The sequence below is a fragment of the Vicugna pacos genome, chromosome 35, assembly GCF_048564905.1.
Source record: "Vicugna pacos chromosome 35, VicPac4, whole genome shotgun sequence".
In the NCBI taxonomy this organism is placed as follows: Eukaryota; Metazoa; Chordata; class Mammalia; order Artiodactyla; family Camelidae; genus Vicugna; species Vicugna pacos.
In genome coordinates, this window is record NC_133021.1 from 13,387,224 (window position 1) to 13,408,080 (window position 20,857).

General features: G+C 45.9%; 1 protein-coding gene across 5 annotated transcripts in view; it reads left to right on the forward strand.

Moving 5' to 3' along the window:
- The window catches only part of BEND7 (BEN domain containing 7), a 74,742-nt gene extending 54,087 nt beyond the window's left edge, over positions 1–20,655 (forward strand). For 2 of the 5 annotated variants that reach the window (XM_072955057.1, XM_072955059.1), the window contains 3 exons: positions 6,999–7,118; positions 14,837–14,890; positions 19,661–20,655. In XM_072955057.1, coding sequence (XP_072811158.1) covers positions 6,999–7,118; positions 14,837–14,890; positions 19,661–19,695 — 209 coding nt within the window. In that variant the 3' untranslated portion in view covers positions 19,696–20,655. Of the gene's footprint in view, positions 1–6,998; positions 7,119–14,836; positions 14,891–16,566 lie in introns of all 5 variants that reach the window. The other 3 variants (XM_072955058.1, XM_072955055.1, XM_072955056.1) reach the window with 3 other exon arrangements.
- Positions 20,656–20,857: the final 202 nt, after the last annotated feature.

Sequence of the window (20,857 nt, forward strand, 5' to 3'; positions counted from 1 at the left end):
CTGCTTGAGCTATACCCTCTCCCCTTAGTTTATTCATTTTAGCTGTTCACCGCTGTATAAAAAAAGCACTTTCTTTCCCCAGCCTTGAGAGGCAAGTGAGTTCTCCTTTTTTGTGATTATCCGTGGCGGCCGGCAGGCAGTGGAACTGAATCACAGGGCAAAAGTTGTGTCATCGCCCCTTAGCGTTGACAGATGTCTCTCTGAAGTGACTGGGACCATTCAGACATCCACCAGCGATGGATACAAAATCCTGTTTTTCCTCATTCTCGCCAGCATCTGGTGTGAACAAGCTTTTACTCTTTGCCCGTCTGATTGGTACTGAGCAGCACCTCCGTGGTGGATTCCTTGATAATTAACATCATTTCATGTTTATTACTGTTTGGTTATTTCACTCTGTGAATTTCCATCCTTTTCCTATTTTTCCATCAGCTTGTTCTTTCCTTATTGACTTAGGTGAATTCTTTTGTCAGTGATAGGGGTTAAAAGTATCTTTGCTTATTTTCCAGCCTGAGAAAGCTCTACCCACAAAGCTGTTTTGTCATACCAAAATTTTCAAATTAACAATCAGATAGATTATTTTATGCTTTGTGCATTTCTTGTGCTCATTTTAAGGAATTCACCCTGCCCTGAATATGTAATCATAGTCTCTTGTTTTGGGGTTTTTTTTTTTCCCAACAAAGTTTTAAAGTTTTATCTTTCATATTCAAGTCTTTTATCTACCTGAAACTTACTTTTGCCTAAAATGTGAGGGAGGGATTTAATGTGTTTTTCTCTATGAGTAGTCAGTCATTTCAATACCGTACTTTTATTTTTTCAAACGTGAATTGTGAGCCCACCTCTGTCATATACTAAGGTCTCCTCTTCCATGTGTGCACTTGGTCTTTATCCGCCTCTGAGCCAGCACCACCTACCTGTTCATGAGTGCGGCGCTGCAGTGATTCCTAACATTCTACAGGGTACATCTTTTCTCCCCTCTGCTCCCCTCTTCCCATCCTTTCCTTCCACATTCGGTTTCTTCTTCCTCAAGTACACAGCCTTTAGCTATTCTTTGAATGAGGGTCTGGGTGGCAGATTCTTTCAATCTTTGTTCTAAAAATTTCTTCGTTTCGCCCTCAGCGCACACCCGTACTGCCCGAAGTCCAGTGTCCCTCTCCCGAACTTACCCCGGGCCACCGGGGTCCCTTGATCTAGGGGACAGGGTGACCCACAGCCCCACCCAGTCCCCTCTACCCTGTTGGTCTCATGCGTCTGTGTTGTGGAAAGTAACACCAACATTCACCGCTGTCCCCCTGGAAGTGAGACCTTCACTGTCAATTTTCTTCTATGGAGAATTCAATTATTATTCTTTGACAGGACCTGTGTGCTCATATACAACTTTAAATTAAAAATTAAACAATTTATGGGGAAAATAATCCCTATTAGCTGTGCCACCTTGGGCCGCTTACTTAACCTGCCTGAACTTGGAGTTTGTCACCTGTCACACGGGATCATGATGCCCGTGCCCCCAGGTTACTGCAAAGATTAAATGAGATAGTGCTTCGCAGATGGCGGTTCACAGATAATAGCTTTCAAAGAATAAAAGGAAAGAGGGGCGTGTGGGATAGTGGCTGGCTGTTGTTCTCACTCAGGTGGAAGGAGTGGGAGCAGCCTGCAGGGAAGCCTCGTCTGCTGGTTCGCCTCCAGCCTGGTCCCTGTTTGCACATCCCGGGGGACCCCACGGAGGACGGTTCTCTCTCGCACCCTTGTTCCCGGCGCCTCACAAGCTCTGGGAGTTTGGCAGATCTAAGGAGGACCCCACTTTCAGTTTTGCTTAATGTCCACCTTGATTCCCGCTTATCTCTTTGACCAGAAGTTAAAACCGAGTCAACAGATCAGAAGCTGGGTTCTCGCTGCTGGCCAGAGTTTTAATCCAGTTAGAGGGAAATTAAAGTTCTACAAAGTCTTCTCCTGCTTCTTAGATGGTCTGTGTGATCCAGTGGCTTTTTTGAAACATCATGGCCTATCCTGCTTTTCCCAGCATAGAGCCAGAAAACCCCCGTCCGGAGTTCTGCAGGAACCACTGTGTGAGCAGAGCTGTTTGGGGAACACGGCCATCCGCTCCGTTCCCAGCAAGCCTCATTCAGACACTGTGCAACCGCCGCCGCGTTCATTGACGATGCTGTTACATGCCATGTTCCCGGGGAAGGATCGGCGCGGCCACCACCGGCTTATTCATTATTTATATGCAATTAAAGGGCATGGTTCAAATGAATGCAGGCATCTGAGGAAAGTCACGTACAGATCAAATTGCACGTCTGTCATTTCCCTGGTGACTTCATGTACTCTTCGTGCCTTGAGACCTCAAATTATATTAAGCAGAGAGCATATTTCCATCCTTTTACTTAGCTTAATTTTTGGCCTTCATCCACTTGTTCAGGTTATTTGGACTTGTTTAGCATTATCCCCCGCTTCCCCCTTAATAGATTAAACAAAATAAGAAAAGAGGGAAATTTCTTTTTAGGACCTATTGCGTTCTAACGATGAATGCAAATTGTTCCTCTATGATTCTTAATGACCCACCATTAACGTAGTAGGAAACCCAGCGCATGAGTGCAATACCTCTTGTCACATCGTTGCTCCTAATGGAACTGTTACCGGGATAACAGCTCGACCTTTAGCTGCAGGTTCAGATTCTGCTCACCCGACACCTCCATCCACGTAACGTCTGGAGTGCTCTCCGATCAGTACAGCCCTTTGGCCCATTTCTCAGGCCTCCTGTGCACGTGTCACAGAGCAGGCTTTCGTCTTCTGTCGGTAGATTCTGGTTAAGAGTTTAAGTTTGAGTGGAATCTGTGAAATAGAATGTCTGTAATCTGCCCGACGGAAATGTGTGTGTAGGTATTTTTTGGAAAGCCTAAATGCTTTGCCTTCGAAGGTCTCAGCCACTGACCCAGGAGCCAGAGTGTTCCCTGGTTTCTTGTTACAAAAACCAGATAAGTTTTCACTGAAAGGAGAAAAAAAAAATAACCAGAAATTGCCGCCTTCTTAATGAGCAGCAGAATACTTGAGCTCAAGGTGAGATTAGAAAGATGCGCTTGGAAGGCGCTCACGCAGCGGGAGCCCTTCCCTCTGCTGCTCCTAAACTTGGCCGTGGACACGCGTGGTTTCCGGGAGTCGTTCTGATGTTGGCATAATCTAAATCTATGTTGTTCATTTCAAATCGCTACTTCCTAATGTGGGCTAATTTGGATACATGTGTTTCACAATCTAAGAAAAGAGGGATTTCTGTGGAAATTAATTATATAAATAATTTTACAAGGAGGGAGATGTTCACCTGCTGAGATGATGTATTCAGTCATTTTCGTGGTACACATTTTCCTATAAACTAATAGAGTGCCAAATACAAATAATTTTTTCCTGTTCGTTAAAACAGGATTTCAAGAACCTTTCAGCAACTCTCTGATTAAGAAGTGTTATTGTGGGTATTTGAATGTAATAAAACCTTGTTTTTTAAAATATATTCTATTAAGACTCCCTACGAATTCAAATAGGCCTTTCTCCTCCAATTAGCCTAAATGTGTGAGCGACTGTATTTACTTCCATTTGAAACAAAAGTAGAAAATACGTTTGTTTATCCTTCAAATGTTTACGGAGTTCTTTGTACAGGGCACTGTAGTGGGTGCTGGTAGGAAGACAAAACGAAGACCCGGGGGTGTCTGTCGTCTGGTCCAGGAGATTCAGAAGCTCGCCCACCCTGGGATGCTGTCTCCTCTGCATCTCTCTCAAGTAGGGCCGCTGACTCACGTGCCCCATGTATCATCTGTTGGGGAGCCTGGTTGATATGCTTCCCAAACCTTAATTCTGCCTCCTCCTGGCCTCTCCTTCCCCACTCAGTCTGGGCGGGGCTGGAGCCCCTCTGTCCGCACAGCTGTACGTCTTCCTCTCGCCCCCAGACCCTGCTGCCATCTTGGATAACTTCTCCATCCACGCGGAGGACCCACGTGACCGCCAGCCCTCGTCCACACTGGCATTCACCTCCGCCACATTTCTGCCCCACACCGCTGACCGTACGTTCCGCTCTCTGCCAACCCTCACCCCTCAGTTGCCCCTGTTCCCTGGCACCTCCTTGCCAACCCCGCTCATATTTCCATTCCTGGATCTCCATCAATTTTCCCGAGTCTGAGCCGTTTTCTGGCTTCACTTGCTTCCCAGATTTGGGTGGAAAGGATGGGTGGGTGAAGACAGCCGTCACTCATTGCAGGGGGCATCTCCACCAACATCTTCAAGTGCTTTATATCCTGTCCTTCTGCCAAACCTGTCCAGCAAAATCCTAACCCTCAACCAGCCCTACATCTGGTGTCTCCACCCTGCACCATGGAGAAATGAGCTGCCCTGAGGCTGTTGCTGCCGCAAGCAGGCAGCCCTCCTGCTCAGCGCCCCGCATCCGGGTCTCCTGCCTTCCTGCTCCTGTTTTTCTCTGAGGCCGTTGCAGACGTCCCCACCCTCTCCACACCCCTCCCCAGTGAGTCCACTGAGGTGTCAGGAGTGAGGGTGCCTCTGACCTCTAACCACTTCTCACTCTACCCTAGTCTTCTGCTCCTCTGGTTCAGAGGACACAGTTCTCCTCCTGGTCCAGGGTAACCCCCCATTTCTCTCCCGGACCCTGCTGCCCCTCAGTGCCTCCGCTGTGGTTCCTCTGACTGCCTCTCCTCCTTCCTGGATCCTTCATCTCCTGCAGTGCTGGCCGCCTCCCTCCACCTGTAAACCCCCTCCTCTTCCATCCCCCCTGAACCTGGTGTTGTGAGAGTGTCATCTGTGGCCCCCTCCCCATGTCCTTGATAGCCTCCGGCGACCCTTTCCACACGTCCTTCCTGGCCCTTCTGTGTCCCTCTCTCCTTTGTTCGCACCAGCCTCAGCCTTCACGGAACCACACTCCTGGTTCTCCTGCCTGCAGCCCATCCTGGCTCCTTCCTGGACTCCTGAGCCATAATCGCCTTTCAGATGCTCAGATTCTCTGCTCTGTGCGTGGCCCGGTGCTCCGCTCCCTCAAAACCTTCTCCCTGGTCAATGTTTTTTCTCTTGTTGTTCTAACTGCCATGTGTATGTTCGTGCCCCTCAAACCAGTACCTTCAGGCAGGACCCCGCCCCTGAACTGTAGGCTTCCACACTGTAACACCTGCTGGCCACCCCCATATGGGGGCTCTGCAAACACCCCAAACTCGGCAGGTCCCAAACCACGCCAGCTACACCTTGCCATTCCCCTCACAAACCTTCCCTCCTGTGTTACCAGTCACGTGATCCACCAGAAATGCCAGTTTCGTCTTCACTAACACTGCCCCTATCTCCGATGATTGCACAGAGTCCTGGAAGGAACCTCCTGCTCCCACCCCTTCAGGTGTTCCCACCACGGCTCCACACCTGCAGATTCAGCTGACCACCAATGGAAAATACTTGGGGGGAAAAACTCCAGAAAGTTCCAAAAAGCAAAACTTAAATTTGCCAAGTGTTGGCATCTATTTACATAGCATGTACATTGTCTTAGGTAATACAGGTCATCCAGAGATGATTTCACATGTGTGGAAGGATACGCGTGTACCACACTTTTTATATACGTGGCTTGAGCATCCGGGAATTTTGGTATCCGTGGGGGTCCTGGAACCTGTTCCCCACAGATACCAAGGGATGACTGTTTATGACTTTCTTCTCTTCTTTCATATTATTATTTCCTTAGGATAAATTTCTAGGAGTAACATTACCAATCCAAAGGAGTAACAGTTTGTCTCTCACTATATAGTAATCATCTGATTTCCCAAAAGGTTTTGCCAGTTTATGCCAACAGTAATATTTGAATGTGCCAGACCCACAGTTTTATCAATATTAAGTATTAGCCTAATTGTTTTTCTAATTTAGTAGGTAGAAAGTATATTTTACAACTTGGAGGCTTACATAGTATTTGACCATTTTTCCTAATTTTTTTTGCTAAGCATACTCTGTCCATTTATCTGTGGGGACTTGACGTTGCTTTTTTATCTGGTCGACCTCTCCCCAGAGCAGTGGATTCAGTGCAAATAGCTTTTCTCATTCAAATGAAATGTTTATTTTTTATTCAATAGACATTTTACGGTTTTAGGTAGCTGAACCTGTCACCATGTTCCTCTGTCCTTTCTTTGTAAAAGAAACCTTTAAAATGTTGAAAATTATCAATATTTTAAATACCAGGGAGGCAGTATGACGTGACTGCACACAGCCTTGACCTTACGGAGAGCAGGTTGAAAAGTGCTCGGGAGCGAAGCTGCAGCAGAAATGCCAGGACCAGCGCTGGGCACGCAGTCGCACGCTGCGCGCCTTTAATGGGATAATTGTCTGGCCTCCCTCTTGTCCTGCCATAGGTCTCTCCACAGTTTCTTTTGTGCTTACGAGGGAGCTCTTTCCTAGGAGCTGCTGGCACAGGATGCAGGAGGCTGACTCAAAGCAGAACGGGAACTTTCTCTAAGACCCAGCTGCGCTGGATCTATTTTGAGCGCTGATCGGTTTAGCGGGCATCACCGCGAGATCATCACCTTTGTGTGTAATTTTTCCATTCCATGTTAACGACAGAAAAGTGAAATATTTTAATACACTGGCAGAATTCTGTCATGGGGCCAGTGCGCCCTAGGAAGCATTTTCTTCTCTGCCTGTAAGACACGTCCACACGAACGTGGAGCAATTAAAAAGCGTAATTGCCATAGAACTACTTAGTATCTATCACTGGTTCCATCTGCATGTAGGATGGGTCCCGCCAAGTTCCACCTCCACCAAAGGAATGTCACGTGGATTCTGAGAATACCCACTGTAGGACTGATACCTTTTAGAAATGCACTTTTTTTTTCTTCTTCTTGGAATTATGTTCCTATTTCAGATCTGCATGATTTATTTGTTAAAATATTTAACAGTGGAATTTGACACAACATTGTAAAATGATTATAAATCAATAAAAAATGTTAAAAAAATATTTAACAGTATTTCACATTCTCTTTCAGTCTTCACAGAAAAATACTGCACTGCTAATCACGTGGACAAACTTCCTGGCCCGAGAGACTGGGTACAGATTCTACAGGATCAAATCAAACTGGCTAGAAGAAGGTTAAAAAGAGGCTCAGGTATGAATAAGCCACAAGAAAACAACCGCAGAAGCCCTTTATTGAATTGTTAGATGATGCAAAATACGATCCTTTGCTTAGGGTACTTCATTGTCTTTTGCCTTTTGAAGGAGAAGCTTTATGTAATGGGCTTTTGGTTTTGTATTTTAAAATCTTATTCAGATGATTCTGAAATTCACCTGAAGATTACATAGTGAAAATTATGTCAGGCTATTCACTTTTAATAGTGCCAGTGAAAAAGATGGCTGATCTCACCGGTGGTCGTATTGTATGAAACGAGCTCTCTCTTTTTGATTTGTTTCTGTTGCCTATTGATTTTTATTTGTTTGGATCTGCATGACTTTATAAAAAGTATGAGTTACTTAAGGTTAAAAAAAAGCAGTAAACATCCTACCTTTCATGAGCTAGAAAGGGGTTTTATGTCAAATATTGATTTATTTACTTAAAAAAATACGGGCTTGGCAGTTCTGGGATACTTCTTCTAGGAGAAGTGGACACCAGTTGAATTATGACTATTTAGACTTGGTTATTTGAACTTCCAGCCTCCCCAGAGTGACAGGGGGACAATTTACCAGTGAAGAATCCCTGAGGTCAGTTTTTTGCCAAGATGTAGGAATAATCATTTCCAGGAGGCCACAAGCGTCTGGATATTATTTAAAAACAAAACAAAACAGAAAACAATTCCCAATCAAACCTCAGGACCCCTGGCCTGCTGAGAGCCTTCCGTGCTTCTGTGGCTGTGGTGTGAGAGTTTGGGAGACAGATTTCAGATGCTAGATGATCACACTTTGGGGTGCTGTGGAGGTCCGGAGGTCCGTGAGAACCGTGGCACAAACGCGTGAGACTGTCTGTAACCGCCTCTGACTTGACCTCTCACTGTCAGTAGTAGTAACCGTGACCAAGCCTGGGGAGGAGCTCAGCCACCCACCCCGGGGACGACAGCTCCCGGCTCAAGTGGGAGCTCCCTCGACTCGACTAGACACAGGGCACCGAGGGACCAAGTGGTTTCTCAGTGTGAAAACCCTTATAATTCCATAAATGCAGCTAGCAGAATCTAAACTATCCAACTAGGTGGAGATTTCGTTTTTAATTAAAAATCATCCCTTCAACAGATTAAAAAGGAATAATTTCTTTTGTATAGCACAGGGAACTACGTTCAGTATCTTGTAATAACCTTTAATGAAAAAAGTATGAAAACAAATACATGTATGTACATGCATGACTGGGACATTGTGCCAGACACCAGAAATTGACACATTGTAACTGACTGTACTTCAGTTTAAAAAAAAGATACATAAAAAGGATCTTCCCTTCTTTTTTCAGCCTTTTGACTTACTTTTCACTTAATTGAGATACTCTTTTAGTAAAGAATAATGGACTGCTAGTATTTTTAATTGGTCCAAAAACTGGATGATTGCATTAGGTGGGAAGGCACATGGCATCAGTAGATCTGGTTTTCAGGGTTTGTGTCTGCTCTAGACCTTCGACATTTCTCTCAGTCCTTCTAATCCTCAGGTCCCTATCATGGCGTGGACATAAAAATAAAGCCTGCCTCGGAGTTGTCCTGAGGCTCCAGACGTGTGCGGTACACAGGTGTCCGCATCGGGGAAGCTAGTGTACCTCTCTGAAGATGTCTGTGTGCACACAGCCGTGCTGGCGGCGTGCAGGTCACTGAGGTGGCCTCAGTGTCCTCGGTCAGGGGACCGGCCAGCTTGCTGCACCTGGGTGCTGTGATCAGTAATGCCCCTTTTGCTGCCAGAGGCTTTCAGGTTTGGATAAGTCATTATTATCCAAGGATAATGGATAAAGCCGAGGGGAGGCTCACCCCTCCTCGGCTCCCCAGTTCTCACTGTCATCTGCTCCCGCGTCTCCAAGTCATCACCGATAAACTCCGTGTGGGACAGTGGAGAGAACAGGTCTGCCTTCCTGGCCCTGATCTATCATTTACAGTTTCTTGGGAACTTGGACAAATTCCTCACCCTCTCTGAGCCTCAGGTTCTCCCTTTATATAACAAGGCTGATACCTATCTCATATGTGCTTTCAGAGTTAAACTTAGATGACGTAGCTATTGCCACCAATAGAGAGCTGACATGTAGTAAGGCTCAAACAGCGCCCACCACCTCATCCTTCTTCCCTTTGCCAACCGAAAACAAAACACAGCAATTCCTTTTTCCTTGTAGGTCTTAAAACCACTACCGTCTCTTCCAACGTCGTTGGTCAGATTTCTTCCAAAAGGGTCTGTCTTCCCTGAGTCAGCTTCCCCATTCCAGTTCACTTTATTTTTTTTATTATTCTTTTTATTTTTTAAACTACTCTTTTTTAAATGTTTAATTATTTATTATTGTATTATTTAAGTATTTTACTTTGGCAGGGGGCTGGGGTGGGGAGGTAATTAGGTTTATTTATTTTTAGAGGAGGCACTGGGGATTGAACCTGCGACCTCGTGCATGCTAGGCACGTGCTCTACCACTTGAGCTGTACCCTCCCCACCCAGTTCACTTTAGAATCCTTCGCATTTGCCCCCTGACCTCAGTCCTATCAAGGAATCTGACACGTTCACATCTGATGATCAGATTTCACTTGTTTGTATTATCACTCTGACTCGACCTCTATATTGATTTTTATCCAGTCAAATCTCATCTTCTTCCAGATTCTGTGATTTCATTCTCTTTCTTCTCCTGCAAATTCCCTTCAATGCCTTCGGTCTCCCTCACCGCCTCTTCCTCCTCTGCCTGCTCCTAAACCCAGTGTCCTGGTTTCTATCCGTGTTGCTTTTTCTCATCTCGTTCTGAATCCTTCCTCGTGACTTGAGCTGTCCCACCATCAGTGGCTCCTCCATGTGCGGCTCCAGGCCTGGCCACATCCTGAGACCCCAGACTTGATTCTCTGTGCCTCTGCTAATAAGATCTGGTCACTCCCCGCCCCTGATTTCAAACTTCTAGCTTCCTGTCGTCCCCAGAATAAAATCCCCTCTGCACGTCCCCCACAATGTGGCAGGCGAGGCTCTTCATGGTCTGGAGCCATCATCCTCTCCTGCCATCAGCCTGCTGCCTCCCGCGGCCACACCAGAATCCTCCCTGATCTGAAATTGGCTGGTCCCGGCAAGCGTGCTTTCCCTCTGCCTGGGAAACTTTGCAGCATCTCGAAGGCTCCCTTCCCCTGGGGACTTCAGAGGCAACCCCAGCACTTTAATCTTCTGCCACCTGAATGGTGACATACCTGTTTCCTCCATGAGGAGCAGAGGCGGCACATTTCTGCCCTCAGTGTTTAGAACTGTGTGTGGCACATCATGGATACACAAGAATATTTGCTAAGTGAACCAACGAATCAATGAATGGAAATGGAGGGACGGCAGTCCACAGCAAAAAGGTCTTAGCTCATCACGGTCACGTGAGGTCTTGGGGAAACAGTCCATCTGTTCCTTACGTGAGGTTCTAATGGTTCCCAGTCCCCACACCCCCACCGGAACCTGGGGGGCACCTGTGGCCCCTCGCCCCCTCGTCCCACCCTTCCTCCTCCAGTCCTTTCTCTTACTTCTCTGTCCCTGTCCCCTTAGTCCTAGAACTTCCTCCCCACTTCCTCTTGTCCCAGCCTCCCCCAGAGTTTCAGAATCCAGTGTGGCGATGCCCGGACCTCACTCTGGGCGAGTTAACTGAATGACACCTGGGAAGAATAACTTCCCACTGCAGGTCTCTTATCTCTTCTTAGGCTCAAGGTCTCCTGCTTCCGCCTTGAGACACCTCACAAAGGCTTCTTTATTACTGTCACCCCCCTGGACTTCAGGCTCCAGGGAAAGAGCTTTTTATGACTGGCTGACAGGTGTTATAAAAGACAGCACAGTGACCCTGATTAATCACTGGTGTCGTGTTGGGTGCAGGTCTCCTCGGCTTTACATCCCAAGTCAGATTTCAGGTGTGAAGCCTGAGCGGTGTCCTTGCTAGTCAGTGTTTAGTCGGTCTTATGCTGCCTAAGTTCTGTGCCAGCAATCCTGTTCTGGGTATGTAAGAACCTGTTCTGGGTATTGTTGAACCCCAAAACAAAGACATGAAATATATCAGAGAGAGCTAACATTTGTCACCATGAAGAGACTGAAATGTAATAGTCAGTCCAAAAGGAAGGCTAAGGGCCAGAGTAGCCGCGCCGCTGCCACCAGCTGCCCCGCGGCCCCCGCACACCAGTCCAGCTGTGCACCAGCTTCCAGCCTCGGGCCGGTTACCAGATCCGCACTCAACTCCTCTACCAGGAAGCCCTCCGTGCATCCCAGAGGGTGGTGGGAGGACACGGAAAACGTGGGAAATACTTGGAGCGCCTGGGAGCTTGAGGGAAAAGGATGTGCAAGTTCAGGAGACGGAGGGGCAGCAGAGACACCTGGGAGTGGGGAGGAAGGCTCTGTGTTACAGAACTCGGGCCTCTCACTGCAGAGAATGACAGACAGTCCCTAAAGGACCTGGCAAGTTTCAGTTGAGGAGTAACCTCTGAAGGGAGAGGACAGACAAGCCGGGGGCAGGCTGCTGAGTGTGTGCCGGGCCCGTCGGGGAGGACCCTTCTCACAGGCCCGGGAGCAGCTCTGCTGGCCGGGGCCTGGGCTAGAAGAGCAAGTTCAGCTACATTTTGTTCCCCCTCCTAGGTATGTTTTATATGTAAACGTGCCTCTTTTTTTCCTATTGTCAGATGCTGAGACCAATTCTGATAAGTTCCGGTCTCCATTCCCTTCCCCCCAGCAAACACATGTGCACACCATGGGGACCTCTCTCCCCGTCCCTGTTTCTCTATCCCCCAAGTATACTGGCCAGGGAACCCATTTCTTCACCGTCTCAGTGTCCAGGTTAGTGTTTCTCACTCCCGCTGCTTCCTGTGGGAGCATCTCCCCTGCTCAGATGATCGTCCGCCCTGTTCCCGAGTCATCGTCACGTCTGATTCCACTTCTGATGCTGGATGCAGAGTCTCTTCCCGGGCGTGTGTGAGTGGCACGTGGGCAGCGTTCTCCTGCGGTCTGAGAAGTGGAGGTGGCCGGAGGACACGGCCGACCCTGACATAGAACCAGCGGGGCCAGGTGACAGCACTCTACAGTGACTGTCCCCCAGTTTTGTCAGATATGATCCCCCTTGACTGTGCTCAAGCAGCACGGAAGGGGGGCTCAGAAAACTGTCACTGGGCCACCTGTGTTCCTGTCATGCTGACGGGAGGGGAAGGGCCTGGGTCACTACTGCAGCTTGTTTTTCCATCTTATTTTCAGTCTAAATGACAATATGGCATCTCATAGATATTCCACAATGTCAACCTTATTTGTCATATTTGGCTCAATTCCTGGATTTAGCTACAGACTCTACCTGGGCAGGTAATGAACTCGCCGCTAAAGGCCACCTGCGCTGCCTCTGGAAAAAAGAGGCACCCCTCAGATTTGAAAGGTTGCTATGCGAATCCAGATGGAAATTCATTTGGGTGTCTCATCACATGTAATCATTTTTTCCCCCGATAACTGGAATGATTCCTTTCCTGGGGTGGCTTCTTATCATTTTCATTAGATCATCTTCTCGGTGCTGAAATGGCCATTTTTTATTTGTATTGGCTCTAAGAGCAAAGCGGTAGCTGGTGTTACATTTTTATTGGACTGGCTCCATCTTTGCCAAATTTCACAACTTGCCCGTCGCCAGGAAAGAAGGATCGTGAGCTTGTCGTTACAGGCAGATGTTATAATTAAGTTCAAGTTAACAGTCGTGTGCATCGCCCGCGACACTCAGCCCTGTTCGTGCAGTGGGTGTCTACTAATTCACACGTAATCACTGACACATTTTTTGGTTGTGTATAATCTGTTCTTACTAAAGCACATAATTGCATAGGCCTGATTTTAAAAAGAGAGGAGAGCTAAATTACAAGGGGAAGATCAGCTTATACCCAGAACTGATTTTTGTCATAACTGAATGAAAAGCAACTGTCCTTGGGAAGCAGAGAAAGTTACTGAAGTATAAAATAAATGAAACCTTGAAGTTGTTAAAATCTAGCTTACAATGATACGAGTGATGTATGTTTGGACATTAGCACGGAGATGAAGAGCGCAGGCACTAGCTTGAGTCACACCCTTGACAGAGTCACTTCCTAGCTGCGTTACCATTCCCTTAGGTAAATTTCTTACCCTCTGTCTGTCTCAGTTGCCTCATTCGTTAAAATGGGAGTAACAGACCTACCCTGTAGGGGTTCCTAAGGGTTTGATGGCACAGTGCGTATATGATGAGTGCCGGCTGGGTGGTAATAAGCATTTAGTAAATGAGGCCTATCAGCATTATCATTGTTATTCCTGAAGAATTTCTAAAGTCTCAGTGAAAGAACTACCGTAGTTCAGCTGCGTGCTCAAATTCACTCAAACCAATCGGAAGAGAATGTGTTCTAAATATAAAAATATAACACGTTTGTTATTTTTTTACATATATAATTTTAGAAGACTCAACAAAATTTTAAATACCCATGAGCTTTTTCATCCTGAGAGAAACATCGTTAACATTTTAGTGTGTCCTGTATTTTGTCCATCAACCCGCTTACAAGATTCTGATCTTACCATTTATCCCATCGCGTGACTGGAATGTTTTACGTTGTTAAATATTCATCTACCACGTCATTTTTAGTGATTCCTACTCTCCTCCAAACAAAACTGCTCTTGACTACCCTGTCTCAGTGTTTCCTCTTTGTGGTGGATTTAGCAGGTGAGGGGCAGTGGGCCTTCCCCTCCGGCCAGCATAGCCATCTGAGGACAAGGCGTTTGGGTGAGTGATGGGCAGGTCTCTGAACATCTCCAGCCACCTCTTAACTTTGTGCTTAAAGCAACAGCAGTTACAACAAGAACATCGCACTAGTTTGCTTCCCATGGACTCAGCACTGCAGCGTGTTGCACGTGGCAGCCCTCGTCTGGCTGGCCTCAGGGGCATGCGTGCAGGCAGCAGGAAGGTGGCCGAGAGCAGGAAGCTTCCTCTGGGCCCACAGCCCGGGGACAGAGGGAGCAGAGCCAGAATTACCCCAGGAGCGCGGAGGGTTCGGGCCTGCCCACAGCATGATGGGGAAACTGACAAGCCATCAGTTACCAGGACACACATGGGCACCTTCTTTTTTGTCCTTGGTGGAAGGTTTTCTGGGACTGAAGGATCTGCCTTTAGAAAACTCTTACAGAGATTGAAATGTATCAGAGATGAGCAAAGTTTTGCTTTTTAAAGCATGGAAGTGATGAATCTTTTGGAGAAACACTTATTCCTTCGGATTTTATGACTAAATTAATGCTCATTTTAGATTGAATTTTCAGTCATCACCAAAAAAAAGGTTTCACTCTCAAGAACCTAAGCCTGCCCCACTGGAAGGATTCTGGGGGTGACAAGTAAAATTCTAACCATAGGAATTCACTGACCTCCGTGCCTTCATCCCAGATTCTGGGGTGATACTTAAACCTATGCAAATCAGTGAAAATGAACTGAAATCATTAATGATTGATAGAGTAAGTTTCATAAGATATAAAAAATTTCAATACAGGAAAATGGATTTTATATCATCATTTGAAAAATATTTTATTTCAATAATGGTACTAAAATCTATAACGTGAACTGGCTGAAAAGCTGCGAAGGGAAAAGGTGAAAACTATTATGTACGCTGGAGTTTTTAAATTGCATTACTGTATTCTGCAAAATGAATGTGCTTCCTGAAACTAATGAGATTTGTGTTGTACGTTTGTAACCAGCAGAGGCGGCTGACGGTGATGAAAGGCTGGATGGCGTTTCTCTACCACCAACAGGTAAAACATATTTACATTCTCATCACCCGCTGGAAAATGCAGCACGTGAAAATATTTGCATTAAAAATGTTTCTAACAGCAGAGATGCAGACGCTTCTGTAAAAGAACCAGCCCCGGTAATCAGAGGTGCTCGCTGTCCTGCGTGCAGAGAGATTTTTCACATTGAATATGAAAAGCTACAGTTTTCTCACATTCTGTTTCATCTTCTTGAAAACCTCAGAACAGCAGGTCTTGAGAACTTAGTGTTACAGCAGTTCACCTCCCCAAACCTTCGGACATTAAAAAAATATACTTTACCAGGAAAGGACATCTCTGTTTAGATTAGGGATCATCAGTTTTATGATGAAATTCACGTTTGTTCTGTCCTCTCCTGCCTCCCCCTAAAAGGCTTTGAGAGGCAGAGTCAGTCATAGCCTTCACACAATGGGCACCCAGTGAATACTGTTTTAGGTGAGCAAGTGACTAAGCCCACGTCTAGCGGAGGGGCACTGGGACCCGACCAGCTGTGTGCAGTGTTGCACCCCAAGCATCTGCTGCAGTGTTAAGCCACAGACTTAAATCTGATTTCTTATTATTTGACTCTCAAGTAATACTTCTGACCCTGGCCTCCTACCTCTGTGTGGGTTCACACCTGAGAGCCCTAGAGACAGGTGTCCGATCAGTGACATGTGACTAAGAGTTTATTCTCTCAGTTGGTCTCAAGACTCTCTATTGACTGCCCTCAAAATACCCGAAGATTCTCTCACAACAAAACCCAGACCACCCCCCGCCCCCCCCAAAAAACCCTGTAAATGAAAATCTCAACTCAGTGTATTCTCTGCATTTGGGGTGGTAAGTTTTGAATTAAATCCAGCAAGTATTAAGGGAGTAGCTTTCTGTGCAGGAACTCTGCCAGGTCAAGTGTTCACTGATGGCACTTATCCTGAGTTCACAGTGTACCATGGGTGGACGTCAGTGAACTCCGGAGCCACCAGGAAACCCAGCCGTGTAAATACGGTGCTTTCTCTGCCACTGAGTAGCTCCACAGCAGATTGGACCAGTAAATGAAATGGGCCGCAGAGGGCAAAATAGCCCGCTTCTGTCAGGTTCTTACTGTATACAGTCCTTACGGAAATTACAGGAAAGGCAGATTTCTCTTCTTGTTTGGCTATGTTTCCAAATTTATGAATTGAGAGAGTTGAAATGCATGATCTCTATTGTTCCTTCCCAACTTGCCCTCCTCTGAATATCCGGACAACTCATACTAGCCATGCTCTTATGTAGCTGCTCGAAGCCCTGCCACTGATGATGAAACGGTGCCTTCCAGGAGGCCCTCTGGGGGAGTGCAGAGCTGTCCTAGCTGGTGATAGGACCCCGTTCCTCCCCCGCCGGCCCCATTGACCCCAGTCCATTTGCACTGCCAGTCCATTTGCACTGCCAGTCCTGGCTATCATCTGACACAGCTGCCTTATTTAAAAAGTATTATTATTCAAAAACCATTCCCCTTGAAATAACACCTTTGCATTTTCCTGTCTGAAGATGGAGGCAGAGAGATGTTTCAGATGAGAAAACTGAACACGGGATGGTAGAACCACCTCGTGGATCTGAACAGAATTTCAAGGACTCTGAGAGAGAAGGAAATTTAGAGATCATCTAATCCCATCCCTGCTTTTTTATCCAGTCCTTTTATTTTACAGGTAAAAAAGCCTGAGGCCCAGAAACACAAAATGACTTTCTCAAGTTCTCACAGCTGGTTGGTGGCCTGGCCGGAGCCGAGGCCTCTCAACTCCCAGCCATCCTACCACGTAGCTTTCTCGTACCTTCTCTGCATGTTTCCTACAGATCCAAGGAGTTGATGGATGTACTAACCCCTTTAGGATTCCATTTCAGTGTCCTCCCCCACCGCCTTCACAGTTCAGTGTCTGTCGTAAGTCAACCTGAAGCCGCTTGGCTCCCGGAGTCCTTCCCCACATCGTACCCAAGGCCGTGAGGTCCTGGCAGAGACGGTGGTAGGACACCCCTGCAGGTCTTTTCGCTAGACTCTTACTAGATATTTGATGCACATCACTAAACAGCATGATAAATAATACCACTTATCATTTTGTAAAGGGGAAAAGATGTCACGGACTAGGGTCCAAATTTTGCAGTAATGGAATTAAATCATCTTGATTAGACTAGCTGTCTCCCGAGTGCCTCTCAAGTAAAATCTCAGTCTGGGGGCTGCTTTGAATACAGCTAACGGCCGACTCCCTCCTCCTTCCGTGGGTCCTGATGAGAGCACCCGAGAGAGGAATCCCCCCTTTTCTGTACATGCAATTTCATCCCTGGATTCGAGACCCACTGGCCAGACCTTCCTCATCCAGTCTGTCCAAGCCAGCAACACTTGGTCCTTTTTACAGATTTAACAATGCCTCTGTTATCTCTTTAAGGTCTTTTTTCTCCTTCCAAATTTGAGTGTGTCGGGGAGGGGCAGGGCAGGGGTATAAATCCCTGTGTTTCTGCAGACCAGAACCACCAGAACCAACCAGGTCAAGGTCACAATCAGGCATCCATTGATATGATCTCAATCCATTGCACTCAAGCAACTTTCTGTTGGTCTCGTTTTAACAAAATGGATACAGATTTTTATAGTGGAAACACCTGTTGATTTTTTTCCCTCAACCCCGTCAGCCAGCATGTTTTGACGATGCTAGGGATCAGCACTAAGTTAGGTTCTGGTGAACAAACCCCACCCTGAGACCAGTGGGAAGCAGAGGCGGCCCCAGCCCAGGGGTGGAGACAGCGCTCTGGTAGGGGAGAAAGCCACCGGGAGAGGGGAACAACTTGGAAGGAAGAGGATAGAGGCTGAAATCGAAACGGTACTTTCTAAAAATTTAAAAAGCAGCGTCTGAATTTGAAACAGTGAAGAGCACACCTAGGCTCAGCATTTTTTGTTATCAGGTGGCATTCTTTTGCATCCTTTTTAAAAATTACAGAAAATACAGGGAAGGAGATGTAAGCCACTTCTGCTGCCCGGGGATAGCCGTTGCTATCGGGTGTTTCCCAGGCTTTCCTCTGCGTGTGTTTACTTACACAATGGAGATCAGACCCATACAATTTTCTTTCCTGAGGTTTGGTTTTGTCTTACCACCTAGCAAGCATTTTCCATTTTAGTACAAATCTTCACATGCATCATTCTAATAGCTGCACAATACTCTGTTTTACAGGTAAATCATATTTATGTGGCCATTTTCTATTCCTGGACAATGGAAATGGACATACTCTAATACTAACCCACATTCACGGGTTTTCTTGTAAAAATTGTCATTACTTTTCTAATGGCTAAAATTGCTCATTTGGCACAACTGAAGCCTGGGCTGAGAAACAGTGATTTAGATGTGAAACACAGACACCTCCCCTAAGAGGTTCCGCAGTTATCAGAACGCCTGCAGGTCTGACCGTGTCTTGGAAAGCAAACAACTCTTTCTTAGAGGAGCGGCCCCCTTCACTTTCTCACCTCTGTTGTAGGTTATGTGTTTGACACCAGGGGAGAAAACACGGAAGACACAGAGACAGGTCTCACTGCCTAGACTCACACGTAGTGACAGTCTCCCTTAGCACGTGCACCTCTTCCACTGCAATTTCCTCTAAGGTCTGCTAGCATTTCAGGTTACTGCCAGGTGTGGGCGCTCTGTGAGGGCGACTCGTCACGTCTGAATAGTGTTCTTATACTTCATGTGATAATCAAGCCTCCAATTTGGTCTAAGATGTTTAAAAATCATCTTTAGAGTTGAATTTTCACACTTTAAATGTCCAACGTATCATCCAGTTAGTTCATTGTCCATTCCCTGGTGTTTTTCAATGTGAATATAGTATAGAGTTTTGAAGCATATTTATTTTAACGTAAATTGCTTAGATGCTGTATCAAGGAGAATGGCTCTTTCTAGGACCGAAGGAGCAGTTGTGAAGACCAAAATTAATTAGACCTTCATCAGCTTAGAGGATGGAAAAGTTTCGGGAGACAGGACAGCTCTGATCTATTAGACGAAATCATTTGTGACATCATTTTCCTACAAAATAATCATTTGTCACTCATAAGTGTAAGTGATACATGAATTCCTAGGAAAGGAAAACCTTTCACGTAAGTTGTGTCGACATAGTGACAAAATAACTAATTAAAAGGTGAGAAACTCAAAGTAGTTATCCACACAATACCTGACAACTATTTGACAGATGGTTTTTACTGAGTGTTGTGATGTTGTGTGGCGACTGGCCACAGATACACATAACATTATATTATTCATTTGGTCCTGGTACACCTGCCTCCACTTTATATAAAGCCAACAGATGAAAATGTGGATGCATTTTAAAGAAATGCTTTACCATGTGGGTATTTGTTTTACAGAAATATTTGCCTCCAGATTCCTTTTTCTAAGAAACTGGTGAATTTAAAATACCTTTTTTTATTGGGAGGCACTGCATTTCCACCTCATTTATTGTATAAATCAAATTACTGTGACTCTTTGGCACTTGACCCAAAAGCCAAAAATTGTCCAGAAGAAATCTGAACAGTACAAACACCAAACCCCAGAGGGAAAAAAATGCTGTGCTTGCACTTAACACATCTCCCTAGCATTTACCAAATCACAGAATGTTAAAGCTCAGAGGCATTGTTTGGGCCCCTCAGCCCCACGCCCTTGTTTGGCGGTGAGGCCGCTGGGGAGTGAGGCCCGTGGCTGCCCAGGGCCGGGTAACAGCCCATCAGCGGCCCGGCCAAGCCTGGAACCTAAATTCCTTACTACCCTGTCCAAGGTACTCGTGCCACACACGTCACGCCGGACAGCTAAGCCTGAGCGAGGAGGGGGCCCTGGGATGAATCCGTACCCCACCGAAGCCCAGCTGATCAACCCGAGACCATAGGACGCATCCCTGGACCGTGTCAAAGCTGGTTCTAGGTGTGGCTTGTGGAATCAGTGCGGCCGCTAGACAGCTCCATCTCATATCTGCCTGTCTTTTATTTATCTTTTTTTGAGCCTCAAGGAAGGTTCAGATAAATGGTTTCCATCACACGTTTAGTTCTCCTTTTAGATTTCAAGCCTGTTAGTAACCCCGTCCTGGAAACCAGTCCCTCTGCTCACTAAGGGGTCTGATGAAGTACTGCGAACCCGGGCTTTTGTTTTTCTGCAACATGTGTTTTAAAATTTGCCTTCTGCCTCCCAGAAGGATATCTTTCTCAAGGGAATTGAAAAGATTAATTAGTGACCTTTCAACTCTGTTACAGTAAGATGAATACGTTGCGAATAAAGGTGGAAACATTCACCTTACGGCTGTGCATTCTGTTAAACATACACCGGGAAGCTTCAAAGCACTTCCTGCCAAGGCTGGGCAAGAGCTTGAATTTTTCAATACTTGAGGAGGGGTGGGGATCGTGCAGCGCACAGAAAATATGCAATGGATTCACACATGGGAAATACATTTCATAAAAGTGCAAAATCATATTTTGTAAATTAAAATTGTATTTGTGTTTACTTAACTGTGACTACTGTTCAGACTTTATTCAGAAATCCTTTTTATAGGCTTTCTTAGCAAAGAAAAATTCCATATCTATGGATAATGTCTCAATTTTCTGTATATATGTTTTATTAATATGTAAATATTTAGATTTTTTAAGATGACTATGTTCTTTAAAAAAAAAATTCAACACAAGGCTAGCTGTGAAAATGGTGTGTAACGTGTGTTGTGATACCAGTTCCCAAGACGCCCTTTCTGTCCGTTCTGGAAGAATACAATAAATTACTTTAATTGGACGTGCCTGTTTCATGACTGTGTCCCAGTCCTCCTGCGTTTGTAAAGAGGAGTTAATGCTAGTCATTAATTAAAGGGTATTTATTAATACTCTTGTGATCTTACACAGGAACTTTTATCTCCTTATGAAGTTAATTTTTAAAAATAAACGAAGAAACCGCATTGCTACCAGAAAGAGCGTGTTTGAATGTATTAAGTCACGGG